The sequence below is a fragment of the Rhagoletis pomonella genome, unplaced genomic scaffold (assembly GCF_013731165.1).
Source record: "Rhagoletis pomonella isolate Grant_MI unplaced genomic scaffold, Rhpom_1.0 Rhpom_scaffold_00014, whole genome shotgun sequence".
In the NCBI taxonomy this organism is placed as follows: Eukaryota; Metazoa; Arthropoda; class Insecta; order Diptera; family Tephritidae; genus Rhagoletis; species Rhagoletis pomonella.
The window spans coordinates 12,284,138-12,308,634 of NW_023458568.1; the positions used below are offsets into that span (position 1 = coordinate 12,284,138).

Below are 24,497 nucleotides of genomic sequence, written 5' to 3' on the forward strand. Positions count from 1 at the left end.
GTGCCCTGCTAACATCCAGGGAAGTTAGCAGGGCACGCGATATTTTTTGAAATATGTCCGCGGAAAAATTATTCTTTTCACGGATAAAAAACGGATAATTTACGGCAAATTATCAAATAGTTAGTTTGGGATTAGCTGGTTTCCTTAATTAGTTTTCAGAAGGTGCCCTGCTAACTTCCACGGAAGCTAACTTCCGTGGAAGTTAGCAGGGCACGCGATATTTTTTAAAATATGTCCACGGCAAAATTATTCTTTTCACGGATAATTTACGGATAATTAACGGCAAATTATGCGATAGGAATTTTTGCTTTGAGAAAAAGTTGTCCTGCCAACTTTAGAGAGGTGTTTCCGACAGGGTGGGTGTATGATGTATTTTGATCTATTTTGACAAGGGATGACGGAAATTCGTTCCAAATTTTATCACTTTCTTCATGCGTTCAGAAACCTTGGCATCAACCCCATTTTAGAAATTATGTAGCCGGCATAATTTTCAAGTCGATCATTTGTCCATCACAATGTTTGAATGTATGTCAATAGATTATGTACAAAAATATGTTAATATATGCACGATTAAGAGAAATAGAGGTTGCGCCCATCACGGTACCGCTATTCCTCTCTCAGTGAATTTGACAGAATCGTTGTTTGTATGACGTCACACTTGTGCAACTTGTTTACGTTTGCCTTGCAACATTTTTTCTTCTTCTCCCATTCTTGCTCACGTTTTGGCATTTCCCTCTCGCAACTGCACCAGTGAGACGTCACACAAAAGTTATTCTCAAAAATTCTCTCTGATGGGCGCAATCTTGTATTCTGTCACTCTTGTAATATATGTATGTATGTACATACCAGGGTTGTTGCGAATATTCCCATTCGTATTAATTTTAATATTCACATTCGCAATAATCAATGGGGAGCTTTTGCGAATGCAAAAGTTGTTCAAGTGCACCGACAAAACGCATATCTGGCAAACAAAATGACAGATTCTAGCCAATAATTTTTGATTGTGGTCGTGTTATCCGGGCGCGCACAACAACAACAAAACTGGTCACATGTCATATATAGCAACTTTGATAAAAGTGTTTCCAAACATATTATTTCTTAAGCTATATAACCGAGCTATCAATGGACGGTCAAACAAGTTCCCAGTTCTACTTGACCTTTGACGTACGTTAAAGGAAACATGGTCCGTTTAATAATTTTTTTTTGTTTTCTGTGCTTTTATTACCTGCATTGGCTTATTTCTTTATTACGAATTTTTTGGACCAATCTTAAAAAAGCTACTAGACATAAAAGAAGAAAGTGTGCACTGTAATTTTAAACCAAATTTTCGGTATTTGTTTTTGATGTTACATATATTTGTTTCAACCTTTTCCAGTGGGGCTCTTTGGGGAATTAATTTTAAGCAAACATTTCAAAAACAGTAATTTTGTTTACTTGTCGGGCATTTTTTTTTTCATACAGATCTACATTGGATCCTTGGCTGAAAACTTCTGTGGTGAAACTACGTTAGTTTTTTTTTTTTTTTTAAGTCAAAGCGTAAGCTCTTTCAATAGGGATTTCCAGCAGAAATGATCAACCTTTGGCTATAAAGAGAACTGATGCTCAAATAATTAAAAAAGCTATAGGTCTGACCTTTAATTAGGTAAGAATTACGTAAATATCTGAGACCTTTATCATACCTGATTCCAATAACTCAAATTATTATAAAAAAGTAACAATATTCTGATCCGATTCGGTTGGCAGCAACGAGTTTGAAAACATAATTTTGTTCAAAATCCTTTGTTGTCCTGGAAAATAATGACGTATTTTCCATATCCACCTGTATATTTAGCTCGCTATAAGCGCAATTTTTTCAAACCAGTCACAGAATAAAGTATTCAAAATGAATTACAAAGACTAAAATCAAAAAACGCTGATGACGTTACAGGCTCCCCAAATTCTGAAGCAGCCAAAGGAATGAGAGTGAAGAATTCTTTTTGAAAAGTTTTAGAAAAACCTGACACATCTAGTTTGGCTTGTAAGCGGTGTTTACACAACGATCTCGCCATTATGCTAGATTCTTCAAGCGAATATGAAAGGCCAAGCAGAGGTGGAACCGTACAGGATCATACAGTATTACCCGACAGTTCTGGGTGTTCTACGACCCACTTTAAACCAAATCTTTCTTAGGAATGAGCAAAGACGGTACCTACAAACTTACTGCAGTATGCACACGGCACTGGCCCGTTGAGGTACATGGCGAAAGGATTGGATTGCCCTTCAAAAGGTTCTGTCGTGGTTGCGATAACCCTTGCTCAAAAGAGACAGTCGAACACTTCCTGTGCGAGTGCATATCTTTCAATTTTGAGTTCATATTATATGCGCATATTTTCGATTTTTTAGTGCATGAGATTCCGAGCCCTAACTCATTACGAACGGATTCTGAAATTTTACTCTATGAACTTCAAAGATATTCGGGTTTAGTGATGGCATTTTCGTCGATTTCACGAAAATCGAACCTACGATGGAGTAAATAATTAACCCAAATTAAATCTGTCATTTTTTAAGAGTACAAGAGCTAACTTGAGTTAAGGGTGGAGTTCATTTTGCCAATTATTTCCTTATACAACAATCCGCAAATATATTCATAAAAAACAATAAAATGCAGATTTATGAGAATATGTGTTGTAATCCTATAAATAGTGCGTGCCTACCTTTAACTCAGTCGCCAAGCAGACAAACGCATCTTCCACATTTGTATTTTGTTTCGCTGATGTTTCCATTACGAAAAGTATTTCCGGGATATATTGGCACATTTGCTTTGCTTCTTCGAAGTCCACTTCGCGTTCTTCTTCCAAATCGCATTTATTACCAATTAAAATGAGTAATACGTTGGATGCTGTGTACCGTCGTACTTCTTCAATCCATTTTTGTAAATTTGAAAAGGACGATCGCTTGGTTATATCATAGACTATTGGGGGAAAAATATTAAAAGTAATAATGGTTGGCGAATAAAAATGTACAATATTTTTGTTTTAATTATTGAATGGTGGTTCTGATTATTGCGTATAGTATTATTGCATATTTGGCATTTGTCTGTGAAACTATGATTACTGAATTTTTATCTTGGCGAAATCCCAGCCATCCTAAATCTTCGGAAACGTATCCGAAAATGGGAAAAAATGCCCAGAAAACGTTCCTCACGCTAGAAAAATGGGTAATAGAGAGCGAATGTCTTCTTCTTCGTGCCCGAAACAGCCCGGACTTTTTTTCGGTCACAAATGTGCAAATTCAAATTGCCATAACAGCTGTTGTCTGTTTACATCCGAAAGCAAATTTTATATAACACAAAAATTTAAAATACCAATAAAGTTTCAAAATATGTAGCTATTTGCTAATTTTATTCGCCGTATAAGATAAGTACACATAACAATTTTATAATAAAATTACCGTTTTAAGCTGATTTGTTGATTCCTGGCACGAAATGTGGTTTCTTGCGTTCCCCACGCTCTGGTCTCTTTAGCACGTTTTGACAAATTTTTGACACTTGTGAAAGAGCAACTTATCTCTCTAATTACCGAAACAGCGTGTGGAACAAAACTATTTTCGGTCGATTCGGATACGTTTCCACCGCTAAAAATAAGCTATTTTATTATATTTTATTTTATTATATTAAGCATTTTTTCGTATACAGTATCGGTCATATCTATAGCACGCCATTTCAAAGTGATATTGTGTACCACTTATGTTTATTTATTTATTTTTAAGAATTTTCAATTAAAATTTAGTTCATTCTCAGACAAACCCCATATATACCCAAGTTTAACAATTTGTAGAGAACTTCAAAAAAGTGCAACAAAATTTCACCTAAATTTCAAACTTTTTTCTCGGAAGTGTTAGACTTTTGTTGAGTACACAGTTTTTAAGCCCCTGTAATTTTAGTCTGATAATGTACAAATTTCAAGTGGCTACGAATTACCGTTAATTTTTTAGAATTTTTTTTGTCGCATTGGCTTCCATATAATGAATAAACTCAATTTATTTGTATATGGAAGAAAACCGCAATGCCTTTGGCGAAAAAAATTCTAAAAAATCAGCGGTAACCTTTAGCTACTTGACTCTTGCACATTATCAGACTAAAATTTATTGGGCTATAAAACTGTGTATTCAGAAAAAAAAAGAAAATTTTTTTTTTAACTTGTGAGCATACGTAGTTTTATATATCATTTTATTCGTATTCTCTTAATAAATCGATTAATATGTGTAATTCATTTTCATCAAGTGCTTCAAATTTAGACGAGGAATAAACATAAAATAGAAAACAAAAGAATAAGCTGGTTTCAAATTACGTTGTTCAAGTTGTAAATTTTGAGCAAAGATTTTGAAAGTTGAACTCACTTAATTGGGACGTTATAAATTCAATGGCATCCTCCGGTTTACCAGATGGGCTCCGGTTTTCGAGATAACGGTATTTGAAAATTTGATTTAATTTTAACTATTTTATAAATAACTCCCTCAGTTTTGTAGTTATTTTACTAGAATTTTGCACATAACGGTTTTTTTTATATTACCTTAATTATTCCTTAAAATTATCGAAATGAGTTCACTTTATTATATAGCTCCAATACAACTGATTACTCAGATATGTGTTTTTGCGCTATAACTCTAATGTCATATCTGAATAATAAATTGTATGCGTGCTATATGTTCAATTGGACCTACAAGAAATATTTACCTGCTTAATTGGAGGAGTTATAACGCAAAACAACGTCTCTGAACAATTAGTTGTATGGGAGCTAGATGTTAGAGTGAACCGATTTCGATGATGAGAGATAGTGAAGGAAATATTAAACTAAAATCGTGTGCAAAATTTGAGTAAAATATCTTCAAATCTGAGGGAGTTTTTTTATATAATAGTTCAAATTTAAGCAAAGTTTCAAGTACCGCTATCTCCAAAAGTGAAGACGATCGGGCAAAACTGGGGACGCCATTGAATTTAGAAGACTACTATTAAGTAAGAGCAACTATCAGAACCTTTGTCGAAAAAATTTTGATTTGATACCAAGCTCGAAATATTCTGACTACAAGAAGGAGCATAATTAAAAGTACTAAATCAGGGTTTTTATCCACTTCTAGAGAAAATTGTTTTGAAGCATCTTACAGGTATATGTAACGTTATAAGGACTATACGCGACAAACCGAAAATTTTGAAAATGGTGAAATGTGGAGTTACAGACTTCGAGTTGCTTGCCATTTCGTTATTTTTAATGCACACTTTTCGTACCTACTACATATGAAGTGTACAGATAAGTGCTAAATGCCCATTAAATTTTAAATCAGAATATGGTGTGCTTCAAAAGTTATGACATAAAAAAAAAATTACATAAAAAATTCACTTGTTTTCATTATTATTTTTTTTTTAATTTAAACACCTATAATTAAAAAATTATACAGCAAATTGATCCAAATTTTGTTTGAGGCTTCAAGTATACGTCAGTGAATTATATCCAAAAGCAACCAGCTTCATATAGTTTCCAACAGTGAAAATAAAGCTAAATAAAACCAAGGTTACCGATTTTTTAGATTTGCCCATAGACCAGTATAAGCAGAATAAAATATTGGTATAGGAACTTTACTGCTTTATTGGTAGATCTACCAATTTTTTAGCTATATTATATTTTCTACCATTTTTACCAACAAAGACTAAAAATCGACCAAAATTTTCTGGAAAGAAAGCGCAGAGCTTTAAATGAACGCAGTGTATATGTCCATATTTTGTCATCGGACAAATCTATATATATAAAAACGTCGTGTTCGCTTGTAACGGTCATCCAAACTCGAGAACGGCTAAACCGATTTGAATATATTTTTTTTATTGTTCTGTATAATCAGGATCATTTATATCTAGGGATGGAAATAATGACTGTCTTATAAATTTCAACCAAGAAAAATCAGCAAGTTGTAATCTTCGTAAAATAATTTTAACTATACTCACGTATCTGTGTTCGTAAATCCTACTGGAATTTACAATGATTTTTATTTTTCGAGTTTAATCAATAAAGATTAAAAATAATTGTTACTTGATTTTTATTTTTTCGCTAAAAAATAATGATTATTTTATGATTTTTATTTTTTCGCTAAAAGATAATAAATATTATTAAGTTTTATTTTTTCCCTTAAGAATAACGATCATTCAAAAAACTCAAAAGCTATACCAACGTGATTTCCCACATATCCTTTTCAGAGGTAGCGACAGTCTAATAAAAGTAATAAGTACCAAACTTTTCAGGTCAACATTTCAATAGATTGCGTCTGTATTGCCTTTTAAATTTTATAAATAATCACTATTTTAAGTGGAAAAATAAAATTAAAAAATAATGGTTAACTCTGAGCGAAAAAAATTAAAATCATAAAATAATCATTATTTGTGATCGAAAAAATAAAAATCAAATGATAATTATTTCCGTTGAGTGAAGAAATAAAACTCAAAAATAATGATTATCTCTGAGCGACAAAAATAAAAATCAGAAAATTATGATCAAGTGCTGATTTAAATTATTTTACTCCTAATAATTATCGTCCCTGTTTATATCACAAAAATTTGGAGGGTTGCTTGAAAATTTTAAACTCAATTACATTGATAAAATAAATGACATATTACAATATGGGTATCAGATTAAAGAGGTTTAAGAAAGATGGCTGATGGAAATATTTTTGAGGAGGGTTGCCACCTGTTTGAAAATATTTTCGCCAAAAGATAACAATTATTATTAAGTTTTAATTTTTCCCTTAAGAATAGTGATCATTCAAAAACTCAAAAGCTATACCAGCGTGATTTCCGACATATCCTTTTCAGAGGTAGCGACAGCCTAATAAAAGGAATAAGTACCAAACTTTTCTGGTCTGGACGATATCGTGCTGAGTTTGTCTTGTTTCATGAAAACCAAAAATTGTTGAATCGTATGTGTGATATGGTCCACTCAATTCCAGTTTTGCTTCACGTAACAGTAACAGTAGCACGTAACAGCAACACAAATGCGTGAATCAGTGTTTTGACGACATCGTTTTGTCAGTATCGTTTGAACGACAATCGTTTCAAAGTTACGTGATTCATGCCCAGTTAATTCAATAACAGCTTCTTCCAAGTCATTGAAAACATGCACTTTGTTAGGTCCACCACCTGTTGCACTTGCCTCCGCATTCGACCGCGCTTAGGGATTATAACCCTTGCTAAGTATAATTCTCCTTTGTGTGTTGCCGGAGAATAGGGGCTTCCGGATGTCAAAGATATACAACACTTCTTGTGTATATCACTACTCTATCCACAGTAGGGGTATTCTCGAAGTCTTGCACGATGCACGGATTGCACGAAATGCAAAAATACTATTCCAAATTTCGAAGAGTACGAGAAACCCCTATTGCAAAGAGGTAGCATGCATGGGGAGCAAGCAGCGAAATTATGTATCAAATACAATAACAAGAGACAGCAAAAAAAAATTAAGTGAGCGAGATGAGAGGAATGAGAGAAATATGTAGCAATTCCAACAACAAAACAACTAGCACAGGGTCGCTATTATCTTGCTATGCTATTTTGCAAAATATATACATGGGTTTCGACGTTGCATATTTTGCAGCGATAGGAAATGTTGTTTCCCATGAATTTTCTTGTTGTGTGTTTGCAATTTATGCAATCCGTGCAATCCGTGCTACGTGCAATGGCTTTGCAAGATTTGGAGAATACCCCTAGTATTTTTGCGCAGAACCCACGTCGAAATTTGCAAAAAAGTGCATAGTGTAAACCGAATTTATTAAATAGTGGTCGGAAATTTGATACATTTATTTTAAATAAAATTGTAATCCTTTGATTAGACGTGATGTTAAAGTTTTTGGATTCGGGTTACGCGTGTGGACACAACAACCGAAAATCATTGTACAAATAACTAAACCGGACCCAAGTTTCTCGATAAGGGGCAACAAAGATTCTTTTTTGCTCGTTTATATAAAGCAATGGTTACAAATATACGTATGTATATACGAAAGGCAAATTTATCTGTTTAATTGAACGCCACTAATATTTCATGCAAGCACACATCGATATACATCTTTTATCTCGCCTCCGACACAGAATTGTTGTCGTACAAAATGACGCACAAAAGTTTACTCGTTCGTTTTTAGGCATGGCATTGTTACTAATTTCGAAAATTCGAAAATACGATTCGGATTGCAGCATACTATTTTTACAGAGTTGCAGAATAGGGGTGTAAGATAATAAGAGCTGTGGAACTGAACCACGCAGGAACAATTTTTTACAAGGCCGTGTAATTTCTGGCGCGTGCCCATCACATCGACGTCATCGGTAACAAAAATCGCGAAGTCTGTTTTATCTTTTCTAAGTTGGATAAGGAAGTATTGTAACCCTGCTATTAGTAAATCGATCTATTGTAACCCCGCTATTAGTAATAACAGCAAGTTGGCTGTGAGTAATATTTTTATCTTGTGAATTAGACTTTTATTATACAGACGTGTAGAAGTTTCCGTTTTTGCAATAGAATAGCAAGTTTATACAAATAAGGCACTTCTAATTTCTACAAGAGATTGGCGACGAGTAAAAGGAAAATTCGGCATTAACATGGGCGGCGCCCAATTTACGGAATGTTTAGCGATGCAACAGCAATTATTGGGTGAAATCCTGAAACTCACATCAAACGCAAACGCAGCGGGCACAACACCAGCGACAGCCGTCATTGTTCCGAACTTCGATACGTTCGATTAATCGAAGGAATCTTTCAAAAATTATATTTAACGTTTCGAAAACTACATCGAAATGAACACTATTAAAGCAGATAAAGAATATTGTGAAAAACTTCTGCTGAACTCAATAGGAGCAAAAGCTTTCAATACGGTTACGGCATTAACAGCACCGAATACTCCGGGCGACATAACCTATGAAGAATTAGTGCGAAGTTGTTACTTGCACAACATCGTTTTCTATCAAAATTTCAACGTGAAGGGCAACCCGTAACTGAGTACGTGGAGTCCTTACGAGCTGAAATAAACGAGTGCAAATTTATTTCAAATCGCACGTGCAAGTCATCGGTGGCATTCATTTTTCTGCGCGCCCAATTAATTCGAGGTATCCAGGACACCAGCATCAGAGAGCAGCTAATACAGGCAAGTACAGCAACTTTTGATGAAAGAGTCGCAAAAGCTGTTTCCCTTGAAGCCGCTAGGTTGAACGCTAAAGAGTTGAACACGCGAGTGGCAAATACCAGTGAGGGCGGCACTCCAGATATCAACAAAATTTCGAAGTTCAAGAAAGGGAAACGCCCCAACCCAAGAATGACAGAATACAAGATTGCGCCCATCAGAGAGGATTTTTGTGAATATCTTTTGTGTGACGTCACACTGGTGCGATTGCGAAAGAGAAATGGCAAAACGTGAGCAAGAATGGAAGAAAAAATTTTGCAAGGAAAACGTAAACAAGTTGCACAAGTGTGACGTCATAAAAACAACGATTCTGTCAAATTCACTGAGAGATGGGCGCAACCTCTATTTCTCTAAATCGAGGCCCCAACCCATCATCAAAGCCCTTAAAACTTAATTACAAAGAACTGGGTATGGAAGGCCTGTGCATCCGATGTGGGAGGTCTAACCACATGACAAAAGAGTGCCGCGTCATCAAGTCGAACCTGTGGTGCTCCCACTGTAACAAATCAGAACACGTCAACATTGCATTTCAACTCGCCTCGGGAAAAGTAAGTCAACTAAAAAGGTACATCAGATTCAAAACATCGACTACGACGTTTGCGTCGAGATGTACTGCAAGTTTCCAGATCAGTGCGTTATTACGGCAACGTTACAAGGTCAATCAATAACATTCGAAGTTGACACAGGCTCAGGATTTACTTTCCTGCCACGAGGCATCTTCAACAAACTAAATCTGCGCGATCGTCTCAAACTAACAAATCTTATATTCAAAACGTACACCAAGGCAACCTTTAGACCCGATGGGAAAGCATGCGGTAACGTAAAAGCCAACGGCAGGTCAGCCAAGGAGGAACTATACGTGGTTCCTGACAATTGCGCACCTATAATGGGTAGATCGTGAATCCGGAACCTGCTCATAAACATTGCGGACCCGGAAGAATCCAAAGTAACTAATATAGCAGAAGTGCAACAAGTTAATGTTACCGACATTGACGACATCGTTTCTGAATTTCAAAATATCTTCCAACAAAGAATCGGTTGCGTGCCAAATTACGAGGTGTCGCTCAAGATTCGTGAAGGTGCAACGCCGGTATACGTGAAGGAGCGACGGGTGCCGCACACATTAACAGAACGAGTTAACAAGGAAATTTATCATTTAGAAAGAGCGGGCATAATTAGAAAAATTACAAACAGCGACTGGGGTTCTCCTCTCGTCGTAATTCCAAAGGCAGACGGAGCAGTCCGCTTATGCGTAGACTTCAAGGTAGGGGTGAATAAACGCTTGATTAATGCACACTACCCAATTCGGAAAATAGATGAGGTTCTCAACAGTTTGCGGAATTCGAAGTATTTTTGTCGGCTCGATCTGTATAAGGCATATCTTCACATTCCAGTTGATAAGCAGTCAAGCATCACTCAAACAATTTCGCCACATCGGGGAACTTACCGGATGAATCGACTTTCGTTTGGTATCAAAACTGCCCCGGCGGAATTTAATCGAATAATTGACCACATACTACGGGATGTACCCAAAACTGAATCATATTTTGATGACATCGTGATACACGGAGAGTCCGTACAAGAATGTAAAAATAACCTAAAAAAGTGCCTAAAGCAGAAATTTGACCTTCATTTAAATTATGCAAAATGTATTCTTCTCCACAAGTATCGAGTTCTTGGGGTACGTTGTTCAGCACAATAAAGTGTTGAAATCACCGGCTAAGGTGGCCGCAATTGTACATGTACATGTAACATGCTGGAACCACACTCAATTGAAGAGGTAAGTCGATTCCTTGGCATGGTGACATATTATACCGAACATTTCAACTATTACAACCCCGCTACGAAAACTATTAAGGGAGAAAGGTTTCGATGGTCAAGCGTATGCCAAAATGCCTTTAGTTTATTAAAACAAGAAATATCCAGCGATAGAGTCTTAACACTGCATAACCCGGAAATCCCACTTCCACTAGCTTGAAACTATTCGCTGCTGGACAGAGAAGCACTGGCGATCTTTTTCGGTGTACGCCACAAACATTTAAAGTTGTAACGGATAATCAACTTTTAGTAAGGATATTTCATCAGCACTCGAAAATACCGCAAATGACTTCAGCACCTTCTGCAATGATATGCCGCATTTCTATCCGGATATACATAACTACGAAATCATCCATAAGCCCGCCACTGAAAATTGCAACGTCGACTGCTTATCAAGAGCGACGGTGCTACTAAATACAACGGAAATAAATGTCATCGACCAAGAAGTGCATCAAATATGCCACGCAACAGTGGAACGCATTTCTTCGACTAAATTAAACTTGAAAACAATCCGGACTGAAACAAGTAAAGATGAAGTCCTTTCGAAACTGTTACGAGGACTTCAGCATAACAAATGTGAAGATTCTGAATTTACAATTGATCAAAATGTAATATTTAGAGGACAACGGGCAGTAATTCCGAAGACACTTCAACAAGCCGTTTTACAAGAACTACATTACACGCATGTAGGCATCACCAAGATGGAACAACTTGCCAGGCAATACGTTTATTGGAAATCGATCGGCAAGGATATCGAACAATATGTACGAGCGTGCGCTGCTTGTGTTTTCACTACAAACAGTCCAAGTAAAGCTACGTTACACCCGTGGGAAGAGCCCGTAGGCAATTCCAAATTGATTACGCAGGACCATAGGTCCCTTCTTCCTAGTAGTAATAGATGTAAAATCTTAGTGGGCTGAAATTGGCGTATGCAAGCAAGCACCATCTTAAACATCTTCGTGACATCTTCTCCAGAAACGGATATCCAGAGCTCATGGTATCCGATAATGCAACGATCTTCAAAAGTGACGAATTTTTAACATTTTGCCAAAATTCAGGTATTTTCCAAAAATTTATAGCGCCAGGCCAGCCAGCCACAACCGGGCTGGCGGAGAGGAGCATACAAACTCTCAAAAACAGTTTAGCCGCAATGTTAAACGAATTGTTATCTATGACAGACAAGGTGAGAGAAATTTTATTTAAATACCGCATTACGCCTTGGATTAACGGGAAGAGCCCATCAGAGATGTACCTACATAGACAAATTCGTAGCCGCCTAGACTCACTAAGGCCCGTCAAGCTCCTGAAATCCTGCCAGGGTGTTAAGAGCGCTAGACAACTAAGTGTGGGAGATAGGGTTCAAGCCCGATATTACACTCCCAACAAACCGCAATGGAAGTTAGGTACAATTATCAGGAAGTTGGAGTATCTTCATTATGTTGTAAAACTAGATGACGGGTACACCTTCATAAACCAGCTACTCCCAACGAGCGTATCAAGGAAAGACATAAATACAATGCCATTTTATGAAAGCAATATGACAGCTGAGATTCAAGATCCAGTTCCTGTTCAACAAGATTCAGTTTCATTTCGACACAATTCACTACCGGGTCAACAACAAAGTCAACTTCCAGCTTTACAATAATATCCAATTCCAGCATTACTACCGACGAAAGCAGTCGAACACAACATACATAAACGCCGCAGGAGGAATGAAACAGACTTACAGCCGCACTCAGAAACGTTGCTTAAATTAGCTCTAACGGGCACTTAACTAATGATCGGTAAATCTGTTAATTAATGTTTCCTCACAGAGTTAAAAATTATGAAATAAAAAATTTAAGTATGGCCCCAGTTGTGGCCCTTCATTTTTGTGGCATCACTCACTTTTTTCGTTCAGTTTGAAATAAAATATAAAAATATGTATGTGCGCTGCCTCAACAGTCGCAATAGCTGAGTGAACAGAGAACTGGCGTGCCATTCGAGAGATCCGAGATCGAGTCCTAAGGCAGGAACATTTTCTGTTTCCTTTTTTATTTATTTTTTATAACCTATCTTTATTGATTTTTTTAATTTTTTGATCAATTTTTCTTTTGATTTATAGATTTTATTACTTTAAAAAGGAAACAAATTTTTTTAAATTAAATTAAATTGTTTGCTTAAAGACAAACAAGACCAATAACAGGCCAATTCTGGCATCTGTCTTTCAACTCACCTCAGTCTTTCGAGAGACAAAAGTCCTTATATTTCGGCTATCTTGAAAGCCGTTTTCTGTATTTCGAATCATGATACAAAAAAGAAGGTAGTTCCATTTAATGACATTCGTAGTTGTTGTTAACCATTTGACTTTTAATAAAATTGTGACTTTTCATCAAATTCATGCTACCTGATCACTGGAAGAAATTTTTTTTCAAAGCAGAAGATTTTATCAGTACATTCAAAGATGTGGAATATAATGGACTTGCAAATTATGCCGGCTACATAATTTCGTAAATGGGGTTGATGACTACGTTTCAGACTTTGTACTTTAAACGACGATATGTTCATTTTTTAGCGGTCTGTTCAAGTCGACTTCAGGTTTTTTGCATATATTTTTTTTTTTGCAAAATCTCATGAGAAATTAAAATTAAATTTGAGCCAAAATATAAAAAGGTTTTATTTGCAAAGAATATTCTTTAGAATTAGATTTTTAAATCGGAAGATTGTATTCAAAATAAGAAAATTAAAAGATAACAGTATTGCGCGTGGTTTTTATTATAAAATAAAAAGAACAATTACCATGGTCATCTTTAATACTTTATAACAGAGACATAACTAAATATTATAAGAGAAAAGAATAAAAGTCAATCAAAAATCATTATATTAAGATAAATATGTCTCAAAATAAGTCTCAAAATAAAAGTCTTTGAAGACTTAAAAATATTTATCTCGCTGGAAATTATTTTAAAAAGACTTCTATTATATAAGTCTTAAAACAATAGTTATCGATGACTTAAAAAAATTTCTCACACATAATTATTATCAAAAGACTTATAATTCTTGCGAATATTTTGATGACCTATTTAAAAAGCCAACAATAAAATAATTATTATTCTGGGTCTCTGCTTTATATTTTATATATTTTTAATAAAAATAGTGCGAGCTACGTAAGTAAAAACAATCCCAAGCACTGATAATGGGTTTTGATTTGAAATATTATTACATTGGTATAAATATGTGAAGGAAAATACTCCAATTTATTGTTTTAATATTATCAAAGTGGCAAGGCCGTTGATAATACTCACAATTTATGAAACTTCAAAAAATTTTATTATCCGTCAAAAGTTGTTTATTGAAACTACCTTCTTTTTTGTATCATGTTTCGAATAACTAATTGAAAGTTGTGCTAATAGTGTTATTATATTTATCGTTTGGTAATAAGTTTTCTAAAAACTAAACGAAATGAAAAAAGAGGAAAAAGTAAAAATTTGAGAAACTGAAAGTAAAAGAAAAAAGATGAATCAAAAAAGTTGTCAAACGTTAAATAAAATAAAAAATGTGAATTTTCTAAGCAATAAAACTTAAAAAAAATTTTATTAAAATAAAATTCGTTGCGGAGGATTGAACTCGGATCTCTTGAATGGCACGAAAGTGCTCTGCTCACTGGGCCATAGGCACTGTTACAGCAACGCTATCGGAATTGAAATTTATTGAAAACAAACAAAAAATTCCAAAATCATTCGTTAAAAAGTTAAGTAAAGGTTTTTGCTTACTTAACTTTAATGTTCATTAAATGCCTTTAACGAATCATTAACTGACTCTGAGAGGGAATTTTTTCAAATCGTTACTGAGGGACACCTTAAGTAATCATTAAACGGCACTGAGTGCGGCTGTTAGAAATTGATCCAGATCCGAAGCGGATATGTAACGACGAGGGCAACTCAGAATTACCGAACGTAATTGATCATCCCCAAGTATCGAAACCTGAGTACTAATCCTCTCCGACACGTAAATCAACTCGGAATCGTAGACCATCAATATATTTAGATGAGTACGTTTCTGAGTAGAATACGAACCTATTATAACAATCGTTAGTCATCCTAATACTCTTGTAAGCATCTGTAAATTTTAACTAGAGTTATATCCTTCGATTGGCTTCAAATTTTTTTTTATGGGTTCTATACATGAAATAAGCTAACATATGTTCGAGGAATTTTTTTTTCGCTTTTTTCTTTGGAGATATGATCTGTTAAAGTTTGCCTTTTTCGTGATTCTGACTAATAATATACTCCTTCAAATCGTTATATCTCGGGTTCTGCCCCTCGTAGAGACTTCATCATCATTTTAAAGCTTAAGAAACGGGCTTAATATTTCTATATATAAGATGGTCAAGATTATCCTAAAGCTAACTTAGCTCTTAACAGTTGAACCTTTGAAGTTGATTTGCATAGTGAAGACCAGTAGATTAGGGATTTAAAATTATGCCATCATCTTGTTTAATTCTTTATAAAAAAAACGTGGTTCAAAAAATGGGGGTTTTTCAAGAACTATTTTTAAAATAATTTTTTTTTATGATGAGATGGTTTATTTTGAGAGAACCAAAAATTTTTTGTAATCTGTTTTCCAAAACTTATGTTGGGATATATTTAGTAAGACGTCGCGTAATATTCCGCTGCAATTCACACTTAATCATGCGGTTGTTAGTTTTGTTGATTTTTGTTAATAGTTCTATTTTTAGAATGTTTAACTTTTTATGTGTGCTCCACCTTAAGTTATTTGTTTTTGCTTGAGCTTGAGGCCTTTTTTAATGAAAACTTATTGTGAAAAAGCAACAATAATTTGAAAAAATGGTAGAAGTGACAGCAATTTCGGAAATCACCAAATTTCCTCATCAGACTTCTTTCAGTAGAATTCGAACCGACGCTGCGCTTGATTGTGCTGGCTTAACAATTGAAAAAGTGGGAAAAAAGCAACGATAATTTACAAGGCGAACTTAGCACAGTGCGTAGGCAACTGGCTGAGTCAGTGGGATCATCGGTTCGAATCCTACTGAAAGAAGTCTGATGAGGAAATAAGGGGATTTCCGAAATAGCTATCCCTTCTACCATTTTTTCAAATTATTATTGCTTTTCCACAATAAGTTTTTCATTAAAAACGGCCTCAAGCTCAATAAAAATTGTTGAATATAATTGTTATAAGGCCATAAAATAACAAACACAAATAACTTAAGGACGAAGACACCTAAAAGATAAACATTCTAATAATAGAAATATTAACAAAAACCAACAAAACCTACAACCACATGATCAAGTGTGAATTGCAGCGGAATAGCTGCGCTTGATAGTAGTTGGCTTAACAAATGAAATAGTGGAAAAAGTAACAAGAATTTAAAAGGCGAACTTAGCACAGTGCGTAGGCAACTGGCTGAGTCAGTGGGATCGTCGGTTCGAATCCTACTGAAAGAAGTCTGATGAGAACATGTGGTGATTTCCGAAATAGCTATCACTTCTACCATTTTTTTAAATTATTGTTGCTTTTTCACCATAAGTTTGTCATTAAAAACGGCCTCAAGCTCAAGCAAAAACAAATAACTTAAGGAGGAGCACACATAAAAAGTTAAACATTCTAAGAATAGAACTATTTCCATTATATTTCTAAATTCTACTTGTAGTTAAGAAATAAACCCTTTTCATACACATTCAAATAGATACCCGTCTGTTAATAATTCATTTAACTTATTAAAAATTTTAATTTAACTTTTTGCCATTTGGCAACTCGTTAACAAAACTAAACCTCTATTGTCTACAGGTCAAGCTTTTTAAACTGGCACTTCATTTTTGAAAACAGAACGAATCGTGCAGATCTGATGGTACTGACAAAAAATTAAAAAAAGATTTTACGCATTAGCAAACAACGCATTACTCCAAAAAGTGTAAAATATGAGCAGGTCTTTATTTCTTCTTTCGAAAGCTAAAAACCCGTATTATTTCATAAAATAATAATAAATAACATATTTTCACATATATTTTTTATTCATTCCATTAAAATTTACCATTTTTTGAAATCTTGCTTAAAAAAAAATGTTTTTCTGGAATACAGCAGGGACATCCTGTGTATAATTTTATTCCAAAGTTTTTATTCCTGCACTTCTCTATTCTATATGGAAATAAAAAACGTCAAACCAACATTTTATTTCAAAGAATGTATTTTTGACATTTGTTCCCGTGAAGAGCTTACGCATGGCTATGCTTTTATTCTTAGTATAAAATTTGTTGTTGTTGTTGTTGTTGTAGCGGCTACAACAACCCCGCCCAGATCGGCTGATATCTCAGTCGTTGTCGTCGAGTTCCACTAACGGCAGCCCCAAGAAGCGTTCAGCCTCTATGGGGTCGGTCCACAGGGACGTCGCCGTTAGGGGTGTGGGGTTTTCCGGGCATGCGAAGAGAAGTTTCAAGTCGTGAGGGGTCTCTCCGTATGCCGGACATTCGTTCGGCACATCCGCATTTAGCCTACTCAGGTAGGAGTTTAGCCTGTTGCAGTGAGCGGTTGCTTAATGAACCTCTGGACTTCGTCCGTCAGTTCATATAGATGCCTCCTGACGTGCCTCGGCGAGGGCTCCTCTGCAAGCAGCTGTCTATTTGGGTGGCTACATCTCTGGCTCCCAACCAGAAACTGCTTGCAGAGCATCGTGTTGTGCTCCCTAACTGGGAGCATCGTGGAGGTGGTGTTCTGGTGACATCAGGAGGCATCCGGTCGCTGTCCTAAGTGCTGTGTTTTGTACCGTCTGTAGCTTCATCCACTGCGTCCTACTAGCCCCAGCCCACCACACTGGTGCTGCGTAGTTTAAAACCGGCCGGCCTATTGCCTTGTATGTTGCCAGCAACGTTTCTTTGTCTTTGCCCCAAGTACTGCCGGCCAGCGACTTGAGGGCCTTGTTGCGGCTCTGTCCTTCATTGACAATAGCGGTTGCGTGCGCAGAGAAGGAGAGCAGGCTGTCGAATGTTACTCCGAGTATTTTAGGATTATTCACCGTCGGAATTGGTGTGTCATCGACGTGAATTCCTAGCGGTAGCCTGACCTCCTTCGTCCAGGTTGTGAACAGGGTCACAGAGGATTTCGTAGGGGAGGGCTAGAAACTTTGCAGTGAAGAAGCGTGAAAGTTCAGAAAGATATCCGTTTACTTTCGAACACAGGTCATCAATTCCCTTTTCAGTCGCCATGATCGAGCAATCGTCGGCGTAAGAGACAATCGAGACTCCCTCTGGTGGTTGAGGGAGCTTTGAAATGTAAAAGTTAAACAGTAGTGGGGAAGGGACACCACCCTGTGGAACCCCTTGTTTTATTTTTCTAAGTTTTCTCGATTGGTCTCTAAACATTACCGACGAGTGTCGACCACTTAGATAATTTTCCGACCACCGTTTGAGCCTCTGTGGGAGAAAGGAAGCCTCTATATCTTTTAGTAGTGAGGAATGGCTGACAGTGTCAAAAGCCTTTGACAGGTCCAACGCTACTAGAATCGTTCTCTCACAGGGACGTTTACGGTTAAGGCCACGAGTTATCTGCGTGTTTAACGCGTTAAGTGCTGTTGTTGTACTGTGCACTTTACGGAAACCATGCTGACGCTTCGCTGGGGTCAAGTGGTTTGTGAAATACGGGAGTAGCAAGGCCTCGAGTGTCTTCGCTAGCGGGGAAAGGAGTGTTATCGGACGATAAGAATCTCCTATGTTGGCAGGTTTTCCCGGTTTGAGCAGTGGGACCATTCTCCCCACCTTCCAGATGTCTGGGATGATGAGAGTGGTCATGGACAAATTGAGGACCTCCGTTAAGTAAGCTACCCGCGCAGGACCCTAATTTTTCAGCATCAGCATGCATATTCCGTCGGGACCCATGGCTTTGGAGGCTTTCGCCTTCCCGATGGCCACCTGAACTTCAACGCAAGTGAAAGCAAGAGGGAACAGGTTGTTGGCAGTTTGTGCAGCCTTCTGGTCACTCGATGCTTGGCTTTGTCCACCGGAGGATGCAGTATGAACTGCCGGCTAAAATAGCTCGCGCATCGCTCCGGGTCCGACGAAGCATGGTCGCCGAAGGAAATTTCGACTCTGTCGTCGCGCTTCGTCGGATTGGACAGTGACTTCACGGTTGACCAAAGCTTACTCACACCAGAGGTGAAGTTGCAGGTCTTCAGACGCTCTTCCCTCTTCTTCCGCTTATGTACGTTTACTAGTTGCCGAATCTCCGCGATGAGATCCCTGATACGGGGATCTCCGGGATCGGCCTGACGAAGGCTGTCTCGCTCATCGGCTAGAACAGCCGCTTCAGCAGGGAAATTTGGGCGTGGGTCGGCGATACATCCTGCCGGTACAAAGCAAGCTGCAGCAGCGGTGACAGCCCTGCGGAACTTACGTTCACCAAGCAGCGAAGGTGTTTTCAGTAAATTCCGCGAAGCCTTTCCAATCAGCTTTAGAAAAGTTGATATATGTTCGGTGCTCCGCGGAAGCAAAGTCGGAAGATGGTCTGATGCCAAAGTCAGCATAGGTCGCCATGATATGCTGTTTATCAGACCAGCGCTGACTATTATTATATCTGGCGAGCTGCAGCAGCTGCCCATAATCCTGGTGGGTGCGTCGTCGTTCATTGTGCAGAATGTCGAATCGTCTATCTGCTCAGCCAAGTCAGTTCCCCTACGATCGTTTGACAGGCTTGAGTGCCAAAGATCGTGTTGCGCATTAAAGTCGCCTGCTACCATACGGTTTTCACCTCTGAGGAGCGCACCTATGTCAGGGTGATATCCTGGCGGGCAGCAGGTGACAGGGGGTATATAATCGTTAAATATTTCGAGCTCCACATCGCCTGACCGGATAGCAATGCCCTGACATTCTAGGGTGGTATCCCTGCGGTCGATGTCTGCTTCGATAAGACGATACTGCACGGTGTGGTGCGTAATGAACGCTAAGCCACCGCCATTATCCCGCTCGCGATCTCGACGGTGCACGTTGTACCCAGCACAATTCAACAGTGTTAAATTACTGTTCAACTTCGTCTCTTGGACCGCAGCTATCAATATGCCATGCCTTCCCATGAAGACGGTTATCTCCTCGATCTTGCTCTGAAGCCCGTTACAGTTAAATTGAAGGAGCTTCATGTGGTTCGGGAGACGTGTGGTGATGCGGGGTGTGAGGGACGGGTGTGGTCGTGCCGCAGTTAGCTGTGTGCGCTGCTGAGGTGGTTGCCGCCCTGTGGTGGTAGCGGGAGGCGTCGCAGTTGAGGTCTGCGACCGAGCAGCGCAACACGGGCCATCGAAGTTCCTCGTCCAATCTTGCGTGGTGCGCAGACCTGAGCATGCCCTAAAGTGGCACCAGCCAAGGCAGGTATTGCACTTGACTGATGTCACAGTACGGAATATCCTGGTCTAACATACCGTGCAGATTGTAGGAGGAACCAGGAGTTGTTGGCGGCGGCGTGTGGGTGGTGGTGTGGTTGTGTGTGTTCTGTAGTCTGTAGCCGTTGTGGTGTGGTCTTTTTTGTTATGTTGTTGTGCTGTGGTGTTTGTGTGGGACTGCTCAGATGGACTGGGGTTAGCCGTGGAGGCTGCTCTGTTAGAGCAACAGGGGGCCACAAAAGACGTGGTCCACTTCCGATGTGTCCGTAGTCCTGAGCAGACTCCACCCCTCGCAAGCATTGCACTTGATAGAGGTGGAGTTGTGGTGTAGTCGTCTCTGGCGTACACAGCAGGTGTAGGTTTCTGGCCCTGGGTTTGACTCGATGCCAGCCCTGAGTAGGAGAAAACGTATGGACGAACAACTTCTGATACTTCACTGACCTAAACGGGGTTAGATCGCCGAAACAACAGCCCTTGGTCGGGTAAAACCCGAGTCATTCCGGTACGTAGAACCGGCTGTCGTGGGAATTTGTCGACTTTGGTGGTTTCCTGGCGACATATAATTAGGTTACGTTAGAGTGGCTGCCCCGCGCAGAGTGCGGAGCACACGTGGGCTGGAAAAGCCCGTTGTGATACCACTGGCCGAGGCCATTTGTTTCTTTCCCTGCCTTAGTAATTGAACCACCGAATGCGTTTTATATAATACAAAAAGTCGAGAACATTCGCCGAGTTCAAATCGGCTAAACAATCTAGAAAGTTGAAGAATTGGTTGCGCATGTTGGCCAGGGCGGGACAATGGCAGAGATAGTGTTCGATGGTCTCCACCTCCTCCTCGTCTCGTGTGCCCATCAGGCAGTGTCCGGTGATTACCCCGACTACTAATCTGAGAGTGGAGCGGTCCAGCCGGGCGAGAGCTATGGATCGCTATACATCAATCTTTGGCCAAATTTGTCTGGTAGTATGGCAGGTGGTTTCCACAGGGCACCTTATATTTACCTCCTCAACGAGTTTCGCCTTTAGTCTGTGTTTGCAGGAGGTTAGGTCCCCCTCCTTGCCAGCTCGTCGGCTAGGTAGTTGCCAGGGATGTCCCTATGTCCAGGGACCCATACAACAACCAAGGAGCACTTTGATGCCAGCAGGTTGAGTGTCTTCCTGCAATCGATGGCTACTTTGGACGTTGCTTCGTTAGAATTGAGAGATCTGATAGCAGCCTGGCTGTCAGAATAGATAGAAATAGGCCGTCCTGGAGGGGCCGAGGTTATAAGCCACCGAGCCACCTTCATGCGGTGGTGAGTTTTCGTTTACACGAGAATCCCAGAAGATAGGTCGTGTCAGCTGACACGGACTACGGTTTTACGTCGGTGGCTGGTTGAGTTTTCAGTTTTGTTCTGTCACGTAATTTTTCTGAGAAATTGGTCTAATAAGTTTGAGTTTTAAGTTAGAAAGTATATCCTTGTCATAAAACACATCTTATTTTTATTGTTTGGTAGCTTATTTGTTCAAGGAACCCCACCCTGACATTGTACACGCTGCGCCCGAACCGAGCAAAAGTTCGACAAAAATGGATCCAAAATCGGACTGATAGGAATGATTCTGTTTTATTTCACAATTAAAAATCCGTAAAATTTCAAATTCTAGCTGCTTCTTGTTTCGAGATAGCGTTTCAATGAAGCAGTAGCTATAGTACGTATGTATGTATGTTACAGCAGTTGAGTTGACTGTCTGTTGCTAGTGTTTGTAGTATTGTACATGGTATAAAAAAAGTATTTTTAGTAGTAGTGTCAGTAGACCACATTACTGTAAATTTTGGCTTTATTGGCTGCCTTATTTTCAGTTAGTCCCCCTTTGCCTACATTCAATTAACTTCACATACAACATGGGAGCAAATTATACTGCTTCTAAAATTTTCTGTTAAACGTATGCGTTGGGACTACTGAATAAATGTTTATACTTTTATTCGTTTGCTGAAAACTTAAAATAAAATTTAAATTCGAGATAAATTTGTGACAACCTACTAGATTAATACTAATGCAACCCTGTAGATAAGGGATGGGCGGCAGAACAGCTCGTGCGCAGCAGCGCGGGCAAGCAGGTGCTTGATGCGGGATAAAAATTTAAAACCGAAAGGGTAAGCAATAGCCCTGTACGTGTATTAACCCCTTTTATGCAATGTATATTGCCAAAGGCTATTATATTCACCTCTTTGTTTATAGAGGAACAATTTCTAACTATATTTGTAGACTATTTATTAAAAATAATTCAACATCATGAAATGCCGACCAATTTAATTTTTTTTTATTAATAAATCAATAAAGTTTAAATTGATTATACATATGTAAAAAATAATATGTGCTAATTATACTGGCGAACAATAACGTGTTAACTATCTTGCTTGCGCATGTGTTCGTAAATAAGAGAGCCGAGCGCTGCTACTAGGCTCAGTCGGCAGAAAACCGTCATATAAAAAGGTTGTTTTGCGCATGGTTGTCCTTTTTTCCAAGCAAATTTCTAACGAAAAATTATCTGCGCAAGAACAACCCCTCCCTTTAAAAATTTGCGACCAACTGAACGCTGCAATGCAAAAGTGAATTAGAAAACAACTAATATGCGCGCAAGCAAGTCGGTACTCACCACCAGTGTTGCCATTTCTGTTTCCGCCATTCCGCCAGATTAAAAAACAATAATCGCTAGAATTTTGCTAAATCATTTAAATTCTGTAAACTCTTATGAAAAAAAATTTCTTTTATAATTTAGCAGTTAAACTTAATTTGATAAAATTAGAGATCATATGTTTATAAAAAACCATCAGTTTTTTAACAAAAACACAATTGGAACTTCGTTATATGGTTTTATAACCAGTGTTGGGATTTTGTGGCATTAAATAAAGTATCAAAATTGGTCATAAGAATGTCGAATTAAAATCTTCAAATCATCAAAAATATATACAGGGTGTCCCAGAAGTAACCTCCCAAACTTGAGAAGTTGCTTCTCCATACTCAAATGCAATGTAGTTAAAATATATTAAGGAACTATTATAAAATTAGGACTATTTTGGGATTTTTAACTTTTTGATATTTTGTTCCCCAACTTTGACTATCTCTGGTGAAAAAAAATGTACGATGCTATAACTTTACATTACATAAAAAATTTGCACATTTAATAAATATTTCAGAAATGTGCCACTCTTACTATTTCGAATAGATAAAAAGTTATAGCCGCTTTTGCGGGTAAATGACTGAGACACGCTAGAATGTATTTAATAGATTTAAATTTAAGTTGATCTTGCTACCGACCAATGACATGCTCCTGACATTATTTTGTGTTACTTACCGGAAATAATGAAAGTGGATTTTGTGAACTTGGACCCTTCGAACATTGTGTTATTAATACTATGACAGAGAACACGCAGTCTACGTCGCATGAATATGCGGATATTCACCTAATTTACGGTGAAGCGTGCTGTAATGCCAGAGCTGCATCCGGGTCGTGAAGTATTCCCCGCACCCATAGAGAAATATTATGAAGGTAAGTAATTTTTACATCTTTCTTGTTTGAAGCCATTCTTCTTTTAACTATCGTTTTTAACTTTTTTAAGGTCGGATACCTGGAGGGCGTGGCGACGAGACAGGACGTCCTGCAACGGTAGATGTTAAAGGTGTGTTAGAGGAAGTGGAACTAGCTCCATCGACTTCAGGGAGAATGATGGAAAGACGGACTAGAATACCAAAAAATACAGTTCACAAAACTTTAAAATACCATCCCTACTACATTCAACGTGTTCAGGCTCTACAAGAGAGAGATTACCTGTCGAGGATTAGATTTTGCAGTGAAATGTTGCGAGTGCATGAATCAGACCCCAACTTTTTTAATAAAACAATTTGGAGCGATGAATCATCATGCAAACGTGATGGTTATTTTAATTTACATAACCTTCACAGTTGGCAGATAGAAAATCCTCACGAAATGAGATAAGATCGTTGGCAGTACCAGTACAAAATAAATTTATGGTGCTGTATTATTGTCAGATATTGGGACCTGTGGAACTGCCGCCAACGCTCAACTCCCACAGTTATTTAGTTTCCTTCAGGCTTCCAACTCTTTTAGAAGAGGTACCCTTAAACCTGCATCGAAGACT

General features: G+C 38.0%; 1 protein-coding gene across 2 annotated transcripts in view; it reads right to left on the bottom strand.

Moving 5' to 3' along the window:
* LOC118749236 (ras-related protein Rab-43) overlaps window positions 1-24,497 on the bottom strand; it is a 299,832-nt gene that overhangs the window by 216,369 nt on the left and 58,966 nt on the right. For both annotated transcript variants that reach the window (XM_036484034.1, XM_036484033.1), the window contains exon 3: window positions 2,694-2,950. In XM_036484034.1, the coding sequence (XP_036339927.1) occupies window positions 2,694-2,950 (257 nt within the window). The remainder of the gene's footprint in view (window positions 1-2,693; window positions 2,951-24,497) is intronic.